General features: G+C 46.4%; 1 protein-coding gene across 1 annotated transcript in view; it reads left to right on the top strand.

The window, feature by feature from the left end:
* GALNT9 (polypeptide N-acetylgalactosaminyltransferase 9) overlaps positions 1 to 19,569 on the top strand; it is a 190,156-nt gene extending 170,587 nt beyond the window's left edge. The window contains exons 7-11 of the mRNA XM_066609862.1: positions 1,676 to 1,861; positions 7,659 to 7,796; positions 13,697 to 13,792; positions 18,995 to 19,162; positions 19,423 to 19,569. Coding sequence (XP_066465959.1) covers positions 1,676 to 1,861; positions 7,659 to 7,796; positions 13,697 to 13,792; positions 18,995 to 19,162; positions 19,423 to 19,569 — 735 coding nt within the window. The remainder of the gene's footprint in view (positions 1 to 1,675; positions 1,862 to 7,658; positions 7,797 to 13,696; positions 13,793 to 18,994; positions 19,163 to 19,422) is intronic.
* Positions 19,570 to 20,123: the final 554 nt, after the last annotated feature.

The raw sequence follows: 20,123 nt of genomic DNA, 5'->3' as shown, positions 1-20,123 counted from the left end.
CAGATGCCCCTCCTCTTTACTTGGTGGTGCTCTAGTCCAGTGGTCTTCAATCTATTTCATTCTCCTAAGTTGCTGCGATCCCACAGTACAGTCTTCGCGACTCCATTGGGGTCACAAACCCAAGGTTGAAGAACACTGTCTTAGAAAAAAAACAAACCAAGCTGGAGACATAGGGTCATTTTGGGTATGCTGGAACTTAGCACTAATTCTGAATGCTGCCTTTAGTAAGCCTTCTGGTTAAACTTGGGATGAGCTCCTATGACGATTTGCAGAGATTGCACCAAAACCAATGAACTCATATGTTTTTCCCAGTCAGCAAATAAAACCAACTGATTCTTTTTTCTCAAGTCTTGTTCCTTTTGCAGGAGAATTCTGGGTAGACATCTGTCCAGATTTATGAACACTGGGTTCCCCCCCACACCCAATGCATTTCATTAATCAAATGCTAATATACAGTAGGTGGCCAGCAATTTACCAGGCACTTGGCAAGGGGATGGCAAAAGAGAAATAAAGATCATTTAGCAAAATAAATGTTTAGGAGCAGGGCAGAATTTTGTGTGGTATCCTGCAAAGTAATTTATCCTTGTTGCCTCCTGAAGCAGAGGGTGGGTGACTGGTCAGTGTGCTTACTGGTAGATGAGATGCTTTTTTTTTTTTTTCCAGGAAGGGAGAGGAGTTTGGACAATGATGAAATGCTGTACACATTTTTATGGAGATTTCTCACATGTTCAGTCCTACAGGATCCCAGTGGGGAACAATGCATATGTGAAACACAGAGGTGTAACTAGGGTGGAGCCAAAGGGGCACATGCCCCAGGCACATGGTTGCCCCCTTAAGTTCTTCACTAGTTATGGAGGAAGTGTTGGCAGGTTCCTTCTCATTCAGAGGGGAGCCTCCACAGAAGGAATGGGGAACTTGAAGTCACCACAGCAAAACACCTCCTCATCTGAGGAGAACCCGGAAGTAACTGTCTTCTGCCAGTTGATGTGCAAGGCAGTCACTCCCAGGTTCTCCCTGGATGAGGGAATGCTCACAGTGGTGGACTTGTGCCCCCTGTTTCTTCTTCTTCTGAAGGAGAAGGAACAGAAGGCATGAAACTGCCCCATCAAGCACTCCCTGGGCAGTGGGGCAGAGCATTACCATAATGCCTCTGGTGAAACACTCAGTTAAGTCTGTCTTCATATCTTAACATCTCCCACTAAAATCAACCACTCAAAAGAAAGATGTCATTAAATATTTGTAAAGATACTCAGAAACAAAGAGAAATGGGAATCAAACTCCATCAGGTGTTCTCTGGAGTATCCTTTCCTGCCAGAGTGCATGAGAATTATTGTCTGTGTCTCCTGAGTCAATGAATTGGGTTGGGAGGCATAGAAAATTACATTCTCCATGCACCCCAGCAGGAAATGATGCTCTTGGGTGTATTCAAGGAAGCCTGCTAAGCTTACTCCCTGATTGTCTTCAGGAGACTGGTAAAGCATCTTATATCAGAAGGACTTTGTTGGATTATTTAGACTTTGCTTCTTCTGATTTGGGTTTTCAGCTCTTGATCTGTGGGGTTTTACTGCTGCTCTTTTTATGGGTGTGGATTGTAAAAAATAATTGTTTGAAGTGGCTTTTTCTTGTATGTGTGTGCTTTTTTTTTTTTTAAATCATGTCATCAACGTTCTCACAGGTTTGGCAGTGTGGAGGAAGCATGGAGGTGCTGCCTTGTTCCCGAGTGGCCCACATTGAGCGCACAAAGAAGCCGTACAACAACGATATTGATTACTATGCAAAGCGCAATGCCTTGCGGGCTGCTGAGGTCTGGATGGACGACTTCAAGTCGCATGTTTACATGGCTTGGAACATACCGATGACGGTAAGGAGGAGGATGTGCTTCCGAGGGAATGCGTGTGCGCTTGTTTCTCTGAAAAACAGGCTGAGGGCCAGTTGATATAAATATTAGCAAGTGACCTTGCCCAGCAGAAGTTTCTTGGTGAGAATACCTGGGGCTCCATTGGGACTCATTTATTAAGTTCTGTTTCTACTCAGTGCTCTTTTCAAAGGCTCAGGATATTTTAACTACCACTCCCCCTTGGTTCGTTGCATCCCTACAGCTCTCTCTATCTTTCACTCCCTTGAGAATGTTATTACTCGTATTATTTACTTGCTTGGCAAAAGAACTTATTTTGGTGGCTGCCTCCTAATGATTTCTCTCCCCCCATCCACATGTGCAGCCAGGATAATTGCACCATGAAGGGAAACATCTGGAGAAAAAATAGAATAAAACCTAATGTGGAAAAAAAAAATAGTGTTTATGGTCAGCCTTGCCTTTGTAAACTGCCTTGAGTCTATAAGTCTTTGAGAAAGGCAAAATACTTTAATAAATAATTGTAATAATGTAATAAATAATAAATACTGCAATAAATAAATACATTCATAAAGCTGGAGTGTCAAATGGGCCAGATATGGCTGGCAGAAGTTCTTTTTCTGGTCACTGGGCTCTCCCACATCTTGAAAAACATGATTGAAATATTTTATCTCATTTGAGTTCCTATGAAGTGTTTATTTCTGGTCATCCCCTGATTCATTAGGGGCACAAACCTAACCTGTGCTGGTACGGCCAGACCGCAGTGGCCCACATTGTATCCAACATAGGTTTGGAGGCTGCTGGAGGTCAGGTTAAGGGGATATTTGGGGGGCTACTCAGATCTACACTATCTGTTTAGCTGGCACAAATCCAAGTAGCCCATGTAATGCTGCTAGGCCTGGGAGTGGGGGTTAGGATATGATATACACTGCCACCACCAATGCCACCTCTTTCCTGGGCCCAACCACTGTTCTGCCCTCCCAGACATGCCCATCCCGAGGACATCTGCCCCCTACACTCTCCTGCCCCCGTGCTGCCTGGCACAAATCTACCTCCTCTGGCTGGTGCAGGGATGGATCTGGCATGGGAAAGCCATTGTGGGTCTCTGCACTGGCCCAGCTGATTCCCGAGTCTTATGGCATGTTTGTGATACACAGGAGCTGGCGCACTGGGCCTGTGCTGGCTCAACTGAAGGTTTGGATTGGGCTGCCCATCACTTCCTACTTAATGATAACAGTGCTGTTTGGTACACTGTATAAAATGAGTTTGTCACTCCTGCTCTAGATGTTGCATTATTCTTGGGGATTCTCTGGGAGAAAAGAGTAACTGCATACAAAATTGGCAGCCTCCACTGTCAGGATCCAGAAGGGGGGAAAATGTCCCCAGATACCTCAAAGAGACCCAGACAAAAAGTAATAGAACCCAGAAGTTTATTAAGATCCATTAACTATTATAGTTAACAAAAGGAGGGCTTCTAAACAACCCTGAAATGCATTTAGATAAGAATAGGACAGACCTAGGAGGCTCCCAACCCTGCAGGATTTCCCCCTATCCTTTATGAACGGACTGATTTATGAACTGATCCTTTGTGAACTGACTGGCAAAACCACTTTGTGAACTGACTGATTAAAGCAACTAAGGGCGCAATCCTAAGTGCATCTTGGGCCGGCGCAAGGGCTCTTGCCCAGGAGGGTCGCAAACGTGCCGTAAAGCATGTTTGCATCTCCTCAAGAGTTGGCTGGGCCAAGCGCAGGGATGCGTGGTGGCCCTTGGAGGCTGAATCTAGCCTTTACACTGACTCTGGAAGGGAGGCTTGTGTTGGCTGAGCTTGGCCGATGTAAGGGTCTGGGGTGGGCAGGGAGGAGGTGAGAGGGAGGCGTTCCAAAGTGGGGGGAGGGCAGGGGGAGGGTGATCCTTGGGTGGGCAGGCAGGGAGCAGGAAGGTGGGGCTGAGACTCAGCAGATGTGCCTAATTCTAGTCCCTGTTCCCAAGCAGCGCAGAGCAGCTGCAAGTCACTCCACTCTCTTTGGATTTATACCACCTCTGGAGGTGGTGCAAGTTCAGAGAGACCCATTTGGGCTGCAGTGGCTTACCCGGGGGTAAGGGGAAGAGTTCCCCCTTACCTTCAGCTGAGCCACTTTGGGGCCCTATCTTGGGCTGGATACAGCGCAGACCTCCTGGCTTGCCTGTTCCAGCACAAGACAGGATTGCGCTTCACGGTGAAAAAATGAAAACCTAACACATTTTACTTAGCGAGAATTACGTTAACTTATCTCCTTTACTCTCAGCACCAAGCTGAGGCTGTCTCTCCCTTAAGTCTCATCCAACAGGAAGGCACTGTCCCATTCCTTTACACAGGCCTACAAAATTGAGGGTCAGAAAAGTTTTTCCCAAACTTTATGGTAATTTGATATGAATTTGGGGTGCCGATTCCAAAAATGGCATCCGTTTTGTCCTATCATGTCTAGTTTTGGAGATATGGTATGAGGTTTCATCAGTGAATGGTTCAAGCAGCTTCCTCATGAGGAAGCCATGGTATAGGCTTCCTCATGAGGAAGCAGCTTGAACCATTCACTAAAGAGGCTATGCCGTGTCTCCAGAACTAGACATGAGAGGGCAAAAACGGATGCCATTTTTGGAATCAGCACCCCAAATACACCCAGGAACTGTGTAATGTTTAAGGAAGCAAAATGTGTGTTAGCCTGTGTTATCTAAGGGACTTATCCTTCCACTAATGAAACGCGTCACCTTCACCTGCAGCTTTTACAAGCAAAGGGCCCTAGCTAGCTCTACTACCACTGTGAGGGAAAATAAAAACTACATGAAAGCATCAGTGTTTTCAGAGGTCCAAGTTAACTCTGATGCTGCTCTTACATTATAGAGAAGTCAGTACATGATGCTCAGAATTATTCTATCTTTCTCATTAGTTTATAGAGGAGAAATGGGCCCACATAAAACAGAAGTCAAAATTTACTCAAGCTAGATTTTTTTTTTTTAAAAGGCCATTTCAATGAATATTTCTCTCTGAGCAAAACTGTCCATCTTTTCTCTGCAATTATTTTCTTGTGGTCATTTTTTCCTATGAGCTATAAAAGCAGGCCTTTGGGGAACAACGAATAGAGAAGACATACCGCTTCATCAGATGTAAAACCAACCATGGTATATTAAAACTTGCCTGCAGAATAGACCATCATTTCTTTTTAAATCATAAATACAGCATAGGACTGATGAACAATCCCCCCCCACCCCGACACACACACCCTGAAATTGACATTTGCAAGTATTTTGCCAATGTCAAGGGAGGGGTGCAACATGACAGGAGGGGGAAAGCAGGAGGGTAGCCACAGCAGCTATTGTGCTGAAGATGACATTTCTGCTCCCCAAGATGCAGCACTGAACTGCAGGAGCTGAGTAGGGCAGACAGGCTGGTTAGGATTTGGGCCTGCGTCTCTTAATTTGGGGGATCACGTCCATGCCTCAGTTGTCTCTGTGTCAGTGGTCTTCAACCTTCTTCATGCCACAAACTCAAAAAATAAATGAATTATGAGACTGGTGATCCATTGTCGATCCCACCCCTTCCTAGGACTCTATCTGCTCACCTTCGCCCCCATTGCTGCCCACACAATACCACCGTGAAGCTCTCCCAGCACTGTTTACTGTGACCAAATATTATTAGAGAGTAGAAAAAGTTACCATGAAACCTCGCACTAATGAAAGCTATTTCAGCACCATTGTGAAGAATCTGGGACACCATCTCCTGGTACCTGAAGGGGTGCACCAGATGTCTCCCCCTTTACCTGGTGGTGTTCTAGTCCAGTAGTCTTCAACATTTTTGATTCCCGTATGATGTCGTGACCCCACAACTAAGGCTTCGAGACCCCATTGTTGAAGAACAACCCCAAGGTTGAAGAACACTGCTCTATGTGAATAGAACTAACTATGGAAATTGGGGAGTGGAGACAGAGGGAAAAATCCCACTCCTCTTCCATATTTTCAGCTAAGGATGCAATCCTAACCAACTTTCCAGCACTGACATGCCTACGCCAATGTGGCGTACGCTGCATCCTGCAGTGGGGAGGCAGTCAAGGGGGCCTCCGCAACGTAAGGGCATGTTTCTTACCTTACCTTGGGGCTGCATTGCGGCTAGGTCAGTGCTAGAAAGTTGGTTAGAACTGCGCCCCAAGATGCATTTCACATACTTTTTAAAAAGTAAAATTTTAAGTGAATTTCAGGTTTTCTTCCAAAGCATAACATCCAACAACGTTCAAGGAAAGCCAAACAGAGTTTCTAGGAGACTGATGGAATTTCTCCAGAGTGGCTGCACATTCCCGGCATGGGACTTGCACCCCAATAAGCATGGCTTGGATTGCGGCTTTGGAGCCCAATCCTGAGGACTCGCAGCACCAGCACTGCTGCTAAATGCCAGAGTTGGCTGCCATACATGCAGTCAAGCATGCTTACAGCACCCTCCAAGTAGGCAGCACCAGCGCTGGGCCAGTGCTGGTCACTGCCTGGAGCAAGGTAGAGCTCCGGGCAGTGGTAAAGGCTTTCAAGGCAGGGTGAAGCATACCAGGGTGATGGGAGGGTGGGGTGGGGGGAAGAAACTGGCCTGGGAGGGGGGGCGGAGACAGCGGCTGACTCTGTCACCATTTCCTATCCTTCCTCTTGGCCTGGGCAGCCCAACACAGGACTCCTCAGCTTTGTGCCTGCTCAGATGCAGGCACAGAGCCAAGGAGACGCATTGCTGCCTGCTGTTGTCTATCCAGGGTAAGAAAGCAAATGCTCCCTTCCCCCAAGGAGACCTCCGGCAGTGTCTCGGTGCCCACAGGATCTGACAGTTGCCATTTTGGCACCACTGGAGCCATAGGACTGGGCTACCAGTCAACGACGCATTTCATGAGATGCTTGTAATGTTTCACCCTGCCCCAAGATAACACCTGCACTGTGGCTGGCAAGAATGGCTGGCACCGCCATAACCTGTCATGTTTTTGATTTTGCTTTGAATGATTTTGCAGAGGTGCAAAAGCTCCAACTTTTGAGACCTCCTCCCACGTGCATGGATTTTCCCACCCATATCCCATCCATGAATGAGTTACCCTTTCTGTTTAAGTGAAGAGAGAAGCCTGATCACACTGGAGTTCCATGTTCTTAAGAACATCAGAACATCCCCGCTGGATCAGGCCTTAGGCCCATCTAGTTCAGCCTCTTGTATCTCACAGCGGCCCACCCAATCCACTTCAGGGAGCCCACTTCAGGGAGCATACCAGTTAACAAGAGACCTCATCCTGGTGACCTCCCTTGCATCTGGCATAACCCATTTCTAAAATCAGGAGGTTGCACATGCACATAAAAGAAAGCACATGCTGAACTAGAGGAAAGAAAGGGGAGGTGTTGCATTTCAGCTCTCCGCCAATCTGTTCATAATGCATTTGGGGAGGGGGAGAATTGGCTTTCTGTTGCATCTGTTCAGGGTCCTGTGCATGTTTTTTACAAGCAAAGAACAAATTGAATACGTTCGTATCCAACTGCATCAAATTTCCATTTCCCCTTGCTTTGTATCTTTTAATTTTTTCTCTCTCCCCTTTTCCATCCCTTGAAATGTCATTAATATTTATTGCTTGTTCTCAAGGACAGCCGTTGACTGAGTAGCTATTTACCAAGCAAGAGAGGTGAAGGGGGGAGCTGGGGGGCAGGCAGAAGAATCGGCTTGTAAACGAAATGAACAATGAGTGTTTTTTGAGTAATGAAGTTGACTGTAAAGCTGGCATAATAGAATTTCTGTGTTTATATATTCCTGCATGTGCAGAATCCTGGAGTTGACTTTGGAGATGTCTCTGAAAGAATAGCTCTGCGGCAGCGTCTTCAGTGCCGGAGTTTTAAGTGGTACTTGGAAAATGTCTACCCTGAAATGAGGATTTACAATAACACAATCACTTATGGAGAGGTAATGTATGAGACTGTGAAACTCATCACCAGGTTGTGCGAGAAAATGACACTCAGGGACTGTAGCTCACAGATGGTTCTTGCTATACATACGCTGAGGGTTTCCGGTTCATTCACTAGGTCAGCCTAGGAAAGATCCATCTCTGAAACCTGAGAGGGCCACCTCCAGTCAGTGTGGGCAATGCTGAGCTAGGTGAATGACAATCCATCTCAGTAAAAGATAGTTAGGAACAATTTTGTTCTCGGCTGCCTCTGGGAGTAGAACTAGATCCAGTGAGTACTGGATCTAGTTCTACTCATGCTGGAAGGACTAGTAGGCTCACAAGAGAGGAGATTTTGACTGGACATCAGGCAGAAATTTGTGAGGGTCAGGATGGGGTAGCAGTGAAACAGATTGCTGAGGGAGGTAGTGGTTTCTCCCTCGCGGGAGATCTTCAAGCTGAAGCTCGACAGGCACTTGCTGGGGATGCTCTAGGAAGACTTCCTGCTACAGCACTGGTTCCCAGCCTGTGGCCCATGGACCACAGGTAGTCCCCAAGACCCTGAGAAGTGGTCCATGAAGTCTCAGGAGAAAAAAAAAATCAGCTTTGATCACTTCCAGTGTCTTGGTGAGCAAGAAATCTCCCATGGACCACCAAAGAGGGTGGAGACCACCTGTAGTCATAACCGCCTTAAATGCCTGCTGTGGCTGTGGGCAGGCCATTCTCTCTGGTAGCCTGTAAGGGAGCACATGGGAAGACAGTCCAGCAGAGGGAACGGAAGCCGGACCACCCACAATTGCATGTTCACAACAATTCCAGTTTTTGCCTCAATGGTTTGCAAGCTCCTAAAGGATAGGAGCCACTGTGCTACAGGCCAGAGGCTGGACTAGATGACCTTGTTGGTCCCTTCCAACTCTGATTCTATGAATTTCACATGTTAGGTGAGCATTAAGTGCCAACTCTGATCCAAAGCTGCCATGCCCTAGCCATGTCTGGAGAAAACTATGGATTCCTCTGAAACATTGGCCCAGACTTTTTGGCATTCTAGATCATAGTGCTGGCATAGCAGAGTAGCAACCTGCACAAGCCTCAGAGGTGAGTTCCATTGTGTCCAGTGAGGCTTACTCCTAGGTAAAAAATGTGCATGGAATTGCAGCCCAACAGCCCTCACAGATGCACTGTGCCAATTGGGCTCATGCAGTGGGGAGGGAGGGGAGGCAGTCCAGGAGGCCTCCTCAATGTAAGGGAATGCTTGTTCCCTTACCTCAGGGCTGCACTGTGGTGGAATCGGTGCTAGAGAGTTGGTAAGAATTGAACTGTAAGTGACTGACAGTGAGTATTTCCTCAAAAGTAAGTCCAATTCTGTTCAGTGGGGCTGTATAGCAGTGTTTTTCAAACATTTTAGCACTGGGACCCACTTTTTAAAGTGACACTCTATCAGGACCCACCAAACTTAATGAGCCATTTAAAAAAGGTGATCTAGAAAGAAATAATATTTTTGTTTATTTCTCATAATGAGACAGCCCTAATGAAACAAGTCTCAAGACTTGAGGGGCTTAGCTCTGTGACTCAGCCTTCACCTGTCGAACGCCCCACAATCTGCAATTGACAAACTTGGAAAACCAAAAACACACCAGAGAAAAGATGCACAAACATATAGTTATGCAAACTTGAAAACTGCAGGAGTTCAGCTCCTTGCAAACTGTAGAAGCTCAGCCTTTGCAGGGCAGTTTTCAGCAATCTTATTTTTGAATAGCCTCAGGGCAAGAGGCAATGAGTTCTCTGATCTTTCCACCACCTGTTTTTTCATTGGAGGCTCTGAGGGACTCATCAGAAATCAGGTCCCAACCCACCAAGTGGGTCCAAACCCACAGTTTGAGAAACACTGCTGTATAGCACTGCAGCCTGAGTCGCAAATCTGGTCCAGATCTCACCTCTGCCATGAACCCCCTGGGTGGCCTCAGGCAAGAGAGGTCTCAGCTTCAGTGCTTCCCATCTCTGCACCCTGAGAGATTCCTTCATCCAAGGCTAAATCTCTCTCTCTTGACTTCCATTCCACCCTCTGTCTCTCACAGATCAGTCTTGAAGTTCTTACTGCACAGGCAATGCTGGGTCATCCCACCTTTCCTCATCTAGCTGGAAGAATGAGGGCAGGAATAACCTTGCATCTCTCAGCCAGTTTTGTACTCAAGCCCTTGGAGCCCCTTTTTCTTCTAGGACAGATTCCCAGTAAGAAACACACAGATTGTTCACATGCTGGAAGGACTAGTAGGCTCTCATCTGTCACACAAATGCAACCAAAAAATGCCCCAATTGCTTCTTTAAATCCTTAGGTGACTGGCCTTTAGTTTCCTCTTCCTGTGTCAGAGTTGGAGCAGGCCTTTAAAAACAGGCCAATCCTTTTAGCTCCCAGTACAAACTACAGGTTTCCACTAGACAATATGGACCTCTGCTTTAACAGAACCTTAATCTTCCGCTAGACAGGAGATTTATGATTCCAGGGAGCTGTCCCAAAGACATTGTTTGAGCTCAGAAGCCACATCAATCACAGGACACTTCCATGAGCTTAATCACTTCAAGGATGTCAGTTTCACTAAGTAGTCAAAAGGAAAGTCTATGAATCCAAGAAAAATCTCACATCTGCCACCCACAAAAAGGGTCCATTTTGAGTGATGGACATTAATCTAGGTAGGTTACAAGGTGCCATCTTATACATTTATATTCTCAAAGACCTCCACATCCATCATCTCCATGTCTGTAGCCACAATGGAGATGGCTTCCACAGGGACATTCTCACTTCCCTTTGAACAATCAGCTCTAATCAGGGTGGTGTTCCAGGTGTAGCCTTGTGGGACACAGGCCCAAAAGTCCACCCCCAAGGGATCTGCCAGATGAGTTGCAACTGTTGGTTTCAGGCAAAAAAGTTATTACTCTTCTACCCAGGCTGCTTGCAAACCAAACTCAGATCCAAAAGTTTAAGACCAAAGGCAGCTTACTCACAGTCTGATGCAGACTTATACAAACATTTTCTCACATCAAGGTTCTTGAAACTGGAAGACCAGGAGCCCTAAATAGCTGCCCCGGATGTATGTAAGTGTGATAAAACAATAGTTAAAAACAGAGATTAAAATACACTCTCCTGTACTGCAAAAGTCAGCAAACAAAAAGCTATATATACACAAGGAGGAATCAGCAAAAAGGACTCACCCTTTAGAAAGACCATTCAAGGGACCACATACAATTTCATTTTTAAAGAACTGGATACTCAACTGATGAATACTACTCAGTGTTGTTATTCCCCAACAGCAACACCATATAAAACTTACAGCCCAATCCTAACCTGCACTGGAACAGGAAGGCTGGCTGACCCGTGCTGTATCCGAAGCAGGTTAGGTTCAGGCTGGAGGTTAACTTGGGGTAAGGGGAAAATATCCCCTTACCCCAAGTTAACCTCCAGCCTGAACCTAACCTGCTTCGGATACAGCACGGGTCAGCCAGCCTTCCTGCCCCATGTCAAGCCCCAGCCAACCCTTTGGGGCTACTCAGATGTGCACCAGCAATTTTAGTGAACAATTTCAATTGCACACCTGAGCAGCCCACGCAATGGCCTGGGAGTGAGGGCCTGGATTCGGCCTGTACCCTTGCAGCTGATCCCACCCACCCCTGGGCACAATTCAGTTCATAGTCTACCCTCTCCTTGTTCCCAAATGGCCCCTCCCTGCCTGTATTCCATCCTCCTGCTATTCCCTGTGCCAGCATGAACTTACCCCATCTGGGGCTGGATTCAGCCTCTGGGAGCTGATGTGGGCCTATGCGCCCAGCCCAGTTAACTCCTGAGACAATGCAAACAAGCACTAGGGAGCCAGACCAGCGGGCCTGCACTGGATTGCACTGGATTGCAATCTCAGATATACAGAGTCACGCTGGTGTCCTATACTTTCTTACCTCTATGTGGAGGGTAAGAGAACAAGATTTCCAATTTAAATTGAATTTATAATGTACAGAGTCAAAGTGTTGCAAGTTCTGTGCTGCCAAGATTCCAACGGACTTTCTTCTAGGTTCACACAAGACAATTCCACCTGGTTCTTTCACCCCAGATTTTTTGGAGGGATGCTTTTAATTCTCTCTGCGGCCCTTAGAACTTTAAGCTTACCCAGCGATACTCATCTTGCAGACGCACAGATGGAAAAGAAAGAGGTGGTGCAGATACAACTGATTGCTTAAAAGCAATAAATGTGGTTGCAACTGATTTGAGACGTCCTCATTTTAACTTTTGAGATGTGCTGATTTGAGGCTGATTTGAGACTACCAGAGACTTAGGTTCAAGAGAGTGAGGGTGCAATCCTAACCAAATTTCCAGTTCCGAGGTCACGGCAATGAAACTCTGAGGTAAGAGAGCAAACATTCCCTTACCTTGAGGAGGCCTCCATGACTGCCACCCAACTGCAGGATGCAGCACATGCCCATTGGCACAGCTGTGTCAGTGTGGGAAAGTTGGTTAGGATTTGGGCCTTAGGTCCATTATTTTAAGCCCATGCTTGGAATTAAATAGCAGGTGAATCAAGTCTGTGCCCCAGGGATTCCTGACTCCCCCTTTTCCTTGGACATGTCCCCCTTGCCACCCAATTGCAGGAACTCCATTTCTGAGCTCATGACAAACCTCAGACTCTACCCAATCCTCAACTGAAGGAGCTTCCCTTTGTTTCATCCAAAAAAAAGATCTCACCATTTTTACTGCTGTGAAAAAATAAGCCATCATTTCCTCCTCTTCTAATACAACCAGAGTGGTGACATTAGAGCAGGGCTAGCCATGGACCTACTGGCAATGTAGAACCTATCAGCTCCTCCATTATCTCCCACACTCAGTTCCAGAATACATTCCTCTTTGTGCATGATTGAATTGCTGGTGTCTGGACCACCGTCCTTGTTATTTGCTTGACACCCAAAACATAAGTTATTGTTTGCTCCACGCTCTGGTGCCTGGAGCAACTAAATATGTTGAGGCAGATATAAAGCATATTGATATGGCTGTAAAGATATATTTTTTACCAACCGAACTCACTATTTTTAAGGCTGTCATCAAATTGCAGACATTCCCTTCTGTCTCAAGAACATGCGCTTGCCTCCACGCCGACCCTCGTGCCATCAAACAGTTGGCATCCTTTAATTGGCAGCCGATTAAGATTATGTGTTCGGCTTCTTCACCATGCCTTTGTGCAAAATTGGCATTAGGGTGCCAGTAGGAGGAGAGAGGAATGTGATGCTTCAAGGAGGCTCAGCCATGGAGACCCGTTGGATATTTGTTATGGTGCATCCCCCAGTTTGCATGAGCTTCAGAAATGGTGCCAATTCCCAGCCACCTGCAAGAGGTGACTGTCAGCCCTCATCTACACAGAACACCTCTGCAGGTTTTTAGGGATCTCTCAGTTACCTGATCTCAATGGCAGCTGCTGCTCTGAGAATGGCTTGGGGTGTGGCTGCTGCAGCTTCTCTCCAGAAGTTTCCAGAAAGAGAAGAGAGAGGCCAGAAGGTGCACTAAGTTTTGCAGGCACCTGATTGCTGCATGTGAGCGGCCCCTCCCTCTCCACTTCTGAGCCATTTTGGGTGTATGCCTCTGTTTTGCTTCCACCACCCAGAATGGCTCAAAAGAGGAGGGGCCACTGGCATGGGGCATTCAGCCACCTGCAAAACTTAATGTTTAATCTTAATTCATCTGCTCTCTCCGTAATACTTTGGATCAGACTCAAATGTATATCCAAAATTGCTGCTCCCAGACTGCCCCTTGCCTTTGTCATCAGTACAAAATGGAAGATAGTGTAGCTTACAGCTCTTGAGGATTAGTCAGTGACAAAGGCTAGGATCATGGAGCAGATCCTGCTAATGTTCAAATCATGGGTGCACATCTCCTTCCTCCCTCCAGGTACGCAACAGCAAAGCCAGCGGCTACTGTTTGGACCAGGGGGCCGAAGAGGACGACAAAGCCATTCTGTACCCTTGCCACGGAATGTCCTCGCAGGTAGACAAGATTTTTCTTCTCCTTGAGCTGCATTGGAAGTTCTCCAATAAGATGTTTGGCCAAACTGGGATGGGTGAAAGAGAAACTGCCTTACCTCTTGGGGACCAACTTGGAGGGTTGACCAGATCTCATTGACCAGCTCGTTTGTTGTATTCACACTGCCGTATGGTTTAATGCAGTGCTTCCCAAACTCCTACAAGCATGGGTGCCTGCCCTCCCAAACTGTTGTACCAGCAAGGCCCACCAGGATGGGGAGGAACCCAAGCATAGACAGGAGCCCACCTGGATGAGGCATAATGGGAGCCCAGTTCTACCTAGCAGGTAGATTTGGGCTCCAAGCAAGTGGGAACCCAGGTCTACCTGCCCAGCAAACCTTGGCCACAGAGGCCAGAGTTCAACTGGGAGCCCACGTCTACCTGCCTGAATTACCTAGGCTCTGGAGTTGGTAGTGCTCATGGCCTTGCAGAGGGCTCCTTGGACCCCCCAGGACTTTGGCACTGGCTGCTGGTAAGTAAAAAGCCTTTTCTTTCCCTGGGGATCACGTTGCTGCCTTCCCCCTCCCTGCACCTTAAAGGGGCAGGGACAAGTGCTTCCCTGGTTGGTGGGTTGTGACTCCCCAGTTTGAGAACCACTGTTTTGATGGTTTCAAGAAATCTTTCAGTGCAGTTCCATGCAGGCCTACTCATTGACTTCAGTAGAATGTACACCCATAGGGTTGCAGTTCTAGAATGCCTCAAATTAAATGTAGGAAGGAACTCTCAACTTTTCCTCAAAAATTGGTCTTGTTTGGTATATTTATTTTAAATATATTTCTGATAGGTATATTTAAAAGCTATTCTCGCTCATCTGCCCAAGAAAAACTGGTAGTAATGACTGACTACTAACTATTACCCTGAATTGCTACTACCAGTTACTAGTGAGTACTAGCTTTTCTATTTGTAATGGGATTTTGCTCTTCTCCATCCCTGCCCTTCATGATGATTTCCTTGCCCAGTCAGGATTGAATATCAGGAAAAAAGACACATTTTACAGAAGCTGGAAAAAAAATCTCCAAAACTCACGACCAAAGCAAAACATTCATTAATGTTCTTTGCTATGCACTGAAAGTATAAGGTTAATTTCATCTCTTTTTGTGTGAATTTGTTGGTAGAGAAACTGCTGAAGTGTTTTGACTCATGGAAATGGCACAACAGTGGATAATTTTAACATTTTCTTTGCACAGAAAATGTGCCATCATGCAGCATTATAGCTTTTCCTAGACAAGACACACAAACACATGCACACAAACATTCACTTAAGAATCACATGGGATTATTTTCCCTTTAAAGTTTCACTCCGAGATTATTCACTAAGGAATATGCCCTACTGAATTAATTTAGTGGGCTTTACTTCTGAATAGATATTCATAAAAATGGAATGTGAGAGACCAACTGAGAAACAGGATGGGTGCTTTCCATTGGGGGACATCATCTACTACTACTACTACTACTACTAGTAGTAGTAGTAGTAGTAGTAGTAGTAGCTGCTGCTGCTGCTGCTGCTGCTGCTCAAGGGACTGTGGAAACCATTGCCCTAGAAACCCATGTGGTGTAGCTGGGAAACAGAGTTTATTTTGTAACCTGCTGTCCTTCTAGGGGGCTCAGCATATATAGACTATTCTACCCACTACATCAGTGGTTCTCAAACCTTTTAGTACAAGGACCCACTTTTTAGAATGACAATCTGTTGGAACTCTCCATTAGCCTGTGAGTGATGTCATGGCTGGAAATGACATCATCAATTTAGAGCACAATCCTAAGTTGCACTGGAAACAGGCAGGCCAGTGGGCCTGTGCTGTATCCAGTGCAAGTTTGAGGCTGACGGCAGGCCAGCCTGGGGCAAGGGGAAACATTTTCCAATGGGTCTACTCAGATCTGCACCACCTGACAAGGTGGCGCAAATCCAAGCATCTTGGGACTGCCCTGGACCGCCTGGGAACAGGGTCAGGATCCAGCATAACTGCCAGATCTTGGCCCTGCCTCCTGCTCCTGCTCCCATGGTACCACCCATCATTTGCTCTCCCCTCACCCTGAAACACCTCCCTCCAACCTCCTTTCCTCCCTCTCTGTGCCCTCCCCAGACCCATGCATTAGCCAAGCTTGGCCAATGCAACTCACCTTCTCCCTGGGGCTTGTGATGGTGCGGGTTTCCCCTATTTTCCCAAGGAGTGGTGCAAAAGTGCTTTATAGCACTTTTGTGACACTCCCGGGCTGGTGTAAGGGACTTGCTTTGGCCCAAGTCCATTCTGGGATTGTGCCCTTAGGCTTCAAACCTAAATCGTGATCAGCCAAGGGTCCTCAGTGTGCTTGTGCTGTTATTTTGCATAGCTCAGAATTCAAACATTCCCGCTTGGAAGTCAAAGCAGAAGGCAGGCTTGGATCCTTCCCCAACTACGCAGCCCTCCCCCCTTTCCAGCATCCCATTTCCCCACCTGTTCAGGGCAAAGCACCAGGCCTCTCTCCCAGCAGGAGACCGCCCTGCCCAGCAGCTCAGTGCCGTGTATTTCCAGCTCTGTATTTTCCACGGTGGCTGAGCTCAGTGCTATGTGACCCACCTGAAGCTGGCTTGCAATCCACCTAGTGGGTCCTGCCCCACAGGCTGCACTACACCACATTGGCTCCTGGCATTCTGTCTGCCAAAGTAGAGAAAAGGGTGTTGCTCTCTCATCGCTGGAAGTCACGTGTCAACTTTTGCTCAGTCTCACCAGCCCCAGATTTGCCATCTCTCCCCCATCCCTGTACAATTCAGATTTGTATTCCCCCCAGAACACTCTCAAACATGGGCTCAGGCTTAAATCCACAGTTTTAATCCTATTGGAATTTTAAAAAAATTTCAACCTCTGCTTAGATTTCCAAGCATGTATTTTGATTCATTTCTTTAATCTTTTTTTTTTGCCTTCAAAATTCCTCTCGATTTTGCCTCCCTCCCTTTTTATATTTCCCTGTGCCTTAAGGAAGAAAATCTCTTCTGATCAGACATCTATTGCTCAGCCTTATTTTTTAATGAAAGTCAGATAAATCCCAGATGGCTCCCCCCTCCCTCTGCCCATGGGCACAAATCTCCTCCCATAATGGCATTTTAGCGCTTTCTGGCATGCTGTCCAAATTTACACTAATGTGTAACTGAAGTATCCCTATACGCTTCCGACATTCACCCTTGCTTTGAGCACCATTCCTTCACTCTGTTATCTCCTGTTTGTCCAAATCCAAATTGCAAGCCCCTCAGGGCTGAGACTCGTCATTTTGCTTTGCATATATAGTTGGACTTTGGTATCTGTGGAGGATATGGAGATTCATGGAGGGAACACAGAGGACCTCTGAACGCTATTGGAAATACCTTCTGGTTTTCTCCAGAGATGTTCTGAAGTGTGGGGAAGCTGTGTGCACCTCAGAAGGCCTCTGTGAGGCACATCTGGTTTCTCAGGAAACTTGAAGTGCCTCTCAGAGATCTCTAGGAGGCCCAGGGAGGCCATGCGCAACCTCCCTGCACCTCAGTACACCTCTGGATGTGACTTCTGGTTGCATCTGGAGATCCTCTGTGGGCCTGCCATGCGTTTGGAACCCATGGTGGGTCAAATTCCAAAACCAAAGATAAGGAAGACCCACTGTACATATATATACATTTTATATGGTTATGGAGGACTACTATGAAATGCTTAAGAAACGTAGCCTTCAGGGGATGCAACCTGTGCACCCCTCCCCTTCCTCCCTTTAAACCCCCTTTCCCTTTCAATGAGACCCCAGTGGAATACACCAAAAAACAAACATGCCTTCATCCCTGCAGCGAGTTCAATCTTCCTGCCTCCCGCTGCCTCGAGTTTGCTCTGCAGATGGCCTCTTTATTAAGAACAGCTTTCGACATGCAATCTAGTCATTTTAAAACAAGAGAACAAAGAGCGAATTCCAAAGGGCATTAGACTCCTCTAGGAAAGATTAGCATGCTCCGCGCCGGATGTGTTATGCCATCACCATTTATTAGCAGTGGGGAGGCACGCAAGCCTTCCATTTCTGATTTTCTTAAAAAAAAAAAAAATCTGTTTTCAGTGACGGAACTCACCCCAAAACCAACCTGATAATCATGTGAACTCCTGAGCATGGGCAGAGTTTTCAATTTACTCAGTAATCTGCAAAAAGATTGAGGGATGATTAAGCAATGGCATTGCTATGGGGGTGCAGGTCATACTGGGTGATGCGCACAGTGGAGGTGACACCACTACTGTCCAAAATGTTTAAAATCTTGCTATTTTTGAATAATACAATTATTTGATGCATAGTTTCATGCAGAATGCAATGAAACATCCCACACTGAAATATCACTATTCTATCAAAAGTTATAGCAAAAAAAAAAACCAGTGGGGGCAGGGCGATGGTATATCACCATGCTCACCACTTGGGTGGGCATTGCCCTGCCCACCTTCTGGGAGGAGGTTCTGCATGGGGGTGATGTGCTGGCCTCCCATACTAGGTGACACAAACCCTAGTGAAGCCACAGCTATTAAGAACAAAAGAAGAGCCCCACTGCATCAGGCCAAAGGCCCACCTAGCCCAGCTTTCTGTATCTCACAGTGGCCCACCAGATGAGCACACAAGATAACAAGAGACCTGCATCCTGGTGCCCTCCATTGCATCTGGCATTCTGGTGTAGCCCATATCTAAAATCAGAAGGTTGCACATACCCATCATGGCTTGTAACCTGTGATGAACTTTTCCTCCAGAAATCTGTCCAATCCTCTTTGAAAGGCATCTAGGCCAGATGCCACACCCTGTGGCAAGGAGTACCACAGATTAATTTTATGCTGGTCAAGAAATATGTCCTTTTGTCTGTTCTAACTCTCCCAACATTCAGTTTTAGAGGCTTTCCCCTGGTTCTGGTGTTGTGTGAGAGGGAAGAGAACATCCCTCTATCCATCCGCTGCATAATTTTGTACCTCTCAGTCATGTCCTCTCTGATTGTCCAATTCCACGATTATCATGGAAGCCATTTTCTGACCTTGTTTTACCAAACCAAAGGCAACCATGCTAATCCATTCCAAGAACAGTCGGCAGTCCCTTTGATACCTTGCAACTTTTTTTTCTGTTGGCACTCTGGTCTGTGGAGTTCACTTTCTTTCAGGAAGCCATTGCCCCTTGCCTCACTGCAGGGTGTCTTTGTTTGTCCCCCCAGCTTGTCCGCTACAGCTTAGAAGGACTCCTACAACTGGGCCCCCTCGGGTCCACAGCGTTTCTGCCTGACTCCAAATGTCTGATTGATGATGGGAAAGGAAGGACCCCTACTTTGAAGAAATGTGAAGACACATTGAGGCCAGCACAGAGGTTGTGGGACTTCACACAGGTATTGTGGGGTGGTGGTGGTTGTATGTGAAGCTGCCTTGGCATGTATTGGGGCACTGGTGCGAAGATGCGAAGATGCTGTTGCAGCCCCATGCCCTGGGCAGCTCAGGATTGGGTTGTGCATTTTATTTTATTTGTTGCTACTGTTCGTTTAATCTTACTGTTGAATGCCATTGTGGGTTTTTTGTTTTTGAACCTGAAGAATTGCATTATTTTCACCCAGCTATAACTTCAGCTTGCTTTTGACTTCCTTCCTTGCAGAATGGTCCAATCATCAGTCGAGACACAGGCCGGTGTCTAGAAGTAGAAATGTCCAAGGATGCCAATTTTGGCCTCCGATTAGTCGTACAAAGATGCTCGGGACAAAAATGGATGATCAGAAACTGGATAAAACACGGGCGGCATTGATTCCAGGCCACAAGGATGTGCTCTTTTCAGGAGTCTGAAAAGGACATGAATTACCCTCCAAGAGTCTCAGCTTAAAGAGGACTACTGTGATGAGAGAACAACTAATTGAAGAAGATGACCAGGGTTTAGAATTATTGGGTATGATTGTTATTTTAAAAGAACAATGGAGATTGGCACCAAATCAATGGCCATTGAAATGTAAACCTCTCTGTGCTTCATACTACTTCAGACTTCAGAGGATAATTCATATATTGAATGCTTCTCTATAAATAATATCCATGCACATAGAGATCTAGCATGTCAAGAAGACTCAATTAGATACTTTCTCCCTGGTATGCTAATGTTCTACATGCAAGGATTTTCTTTTCTTTTTGTATGGAGAAGCATTCAACCCCATGAGCCACCTCCTTCAGACTGAAGTGGTACAGACCACACACAGCTTGAACACCTCAAGTGAGATCAGGGTCTAAGCCTCATATCATTGGATGCCCCAGGAAAACTCATAAAAGCTGCTTTCTGTCCTTTGGGAAGTCTGGAGATGACCAAAATGGACC

This window comes from Tiliqua scincoides, chromosome 14 (assembly GCF_035046505.1).
Source record: "Tiliqua scincoides isolate rTilSci1 chromosome 14, rTilSci1.hap2, whole genome shotgun sequence".
NCBI classification, from domain to species: domain Eukaryota; kingdom Metazoa; phylum Chordata; class Lepidosauria; order Squamata; family Scincidae; genus Tiliqua; species Tiliqua scincoides.
Note: the sequence above shows the minus strand (reverse complement) of the source record. Positions and strands in the feature narration are given on the sequence as shown.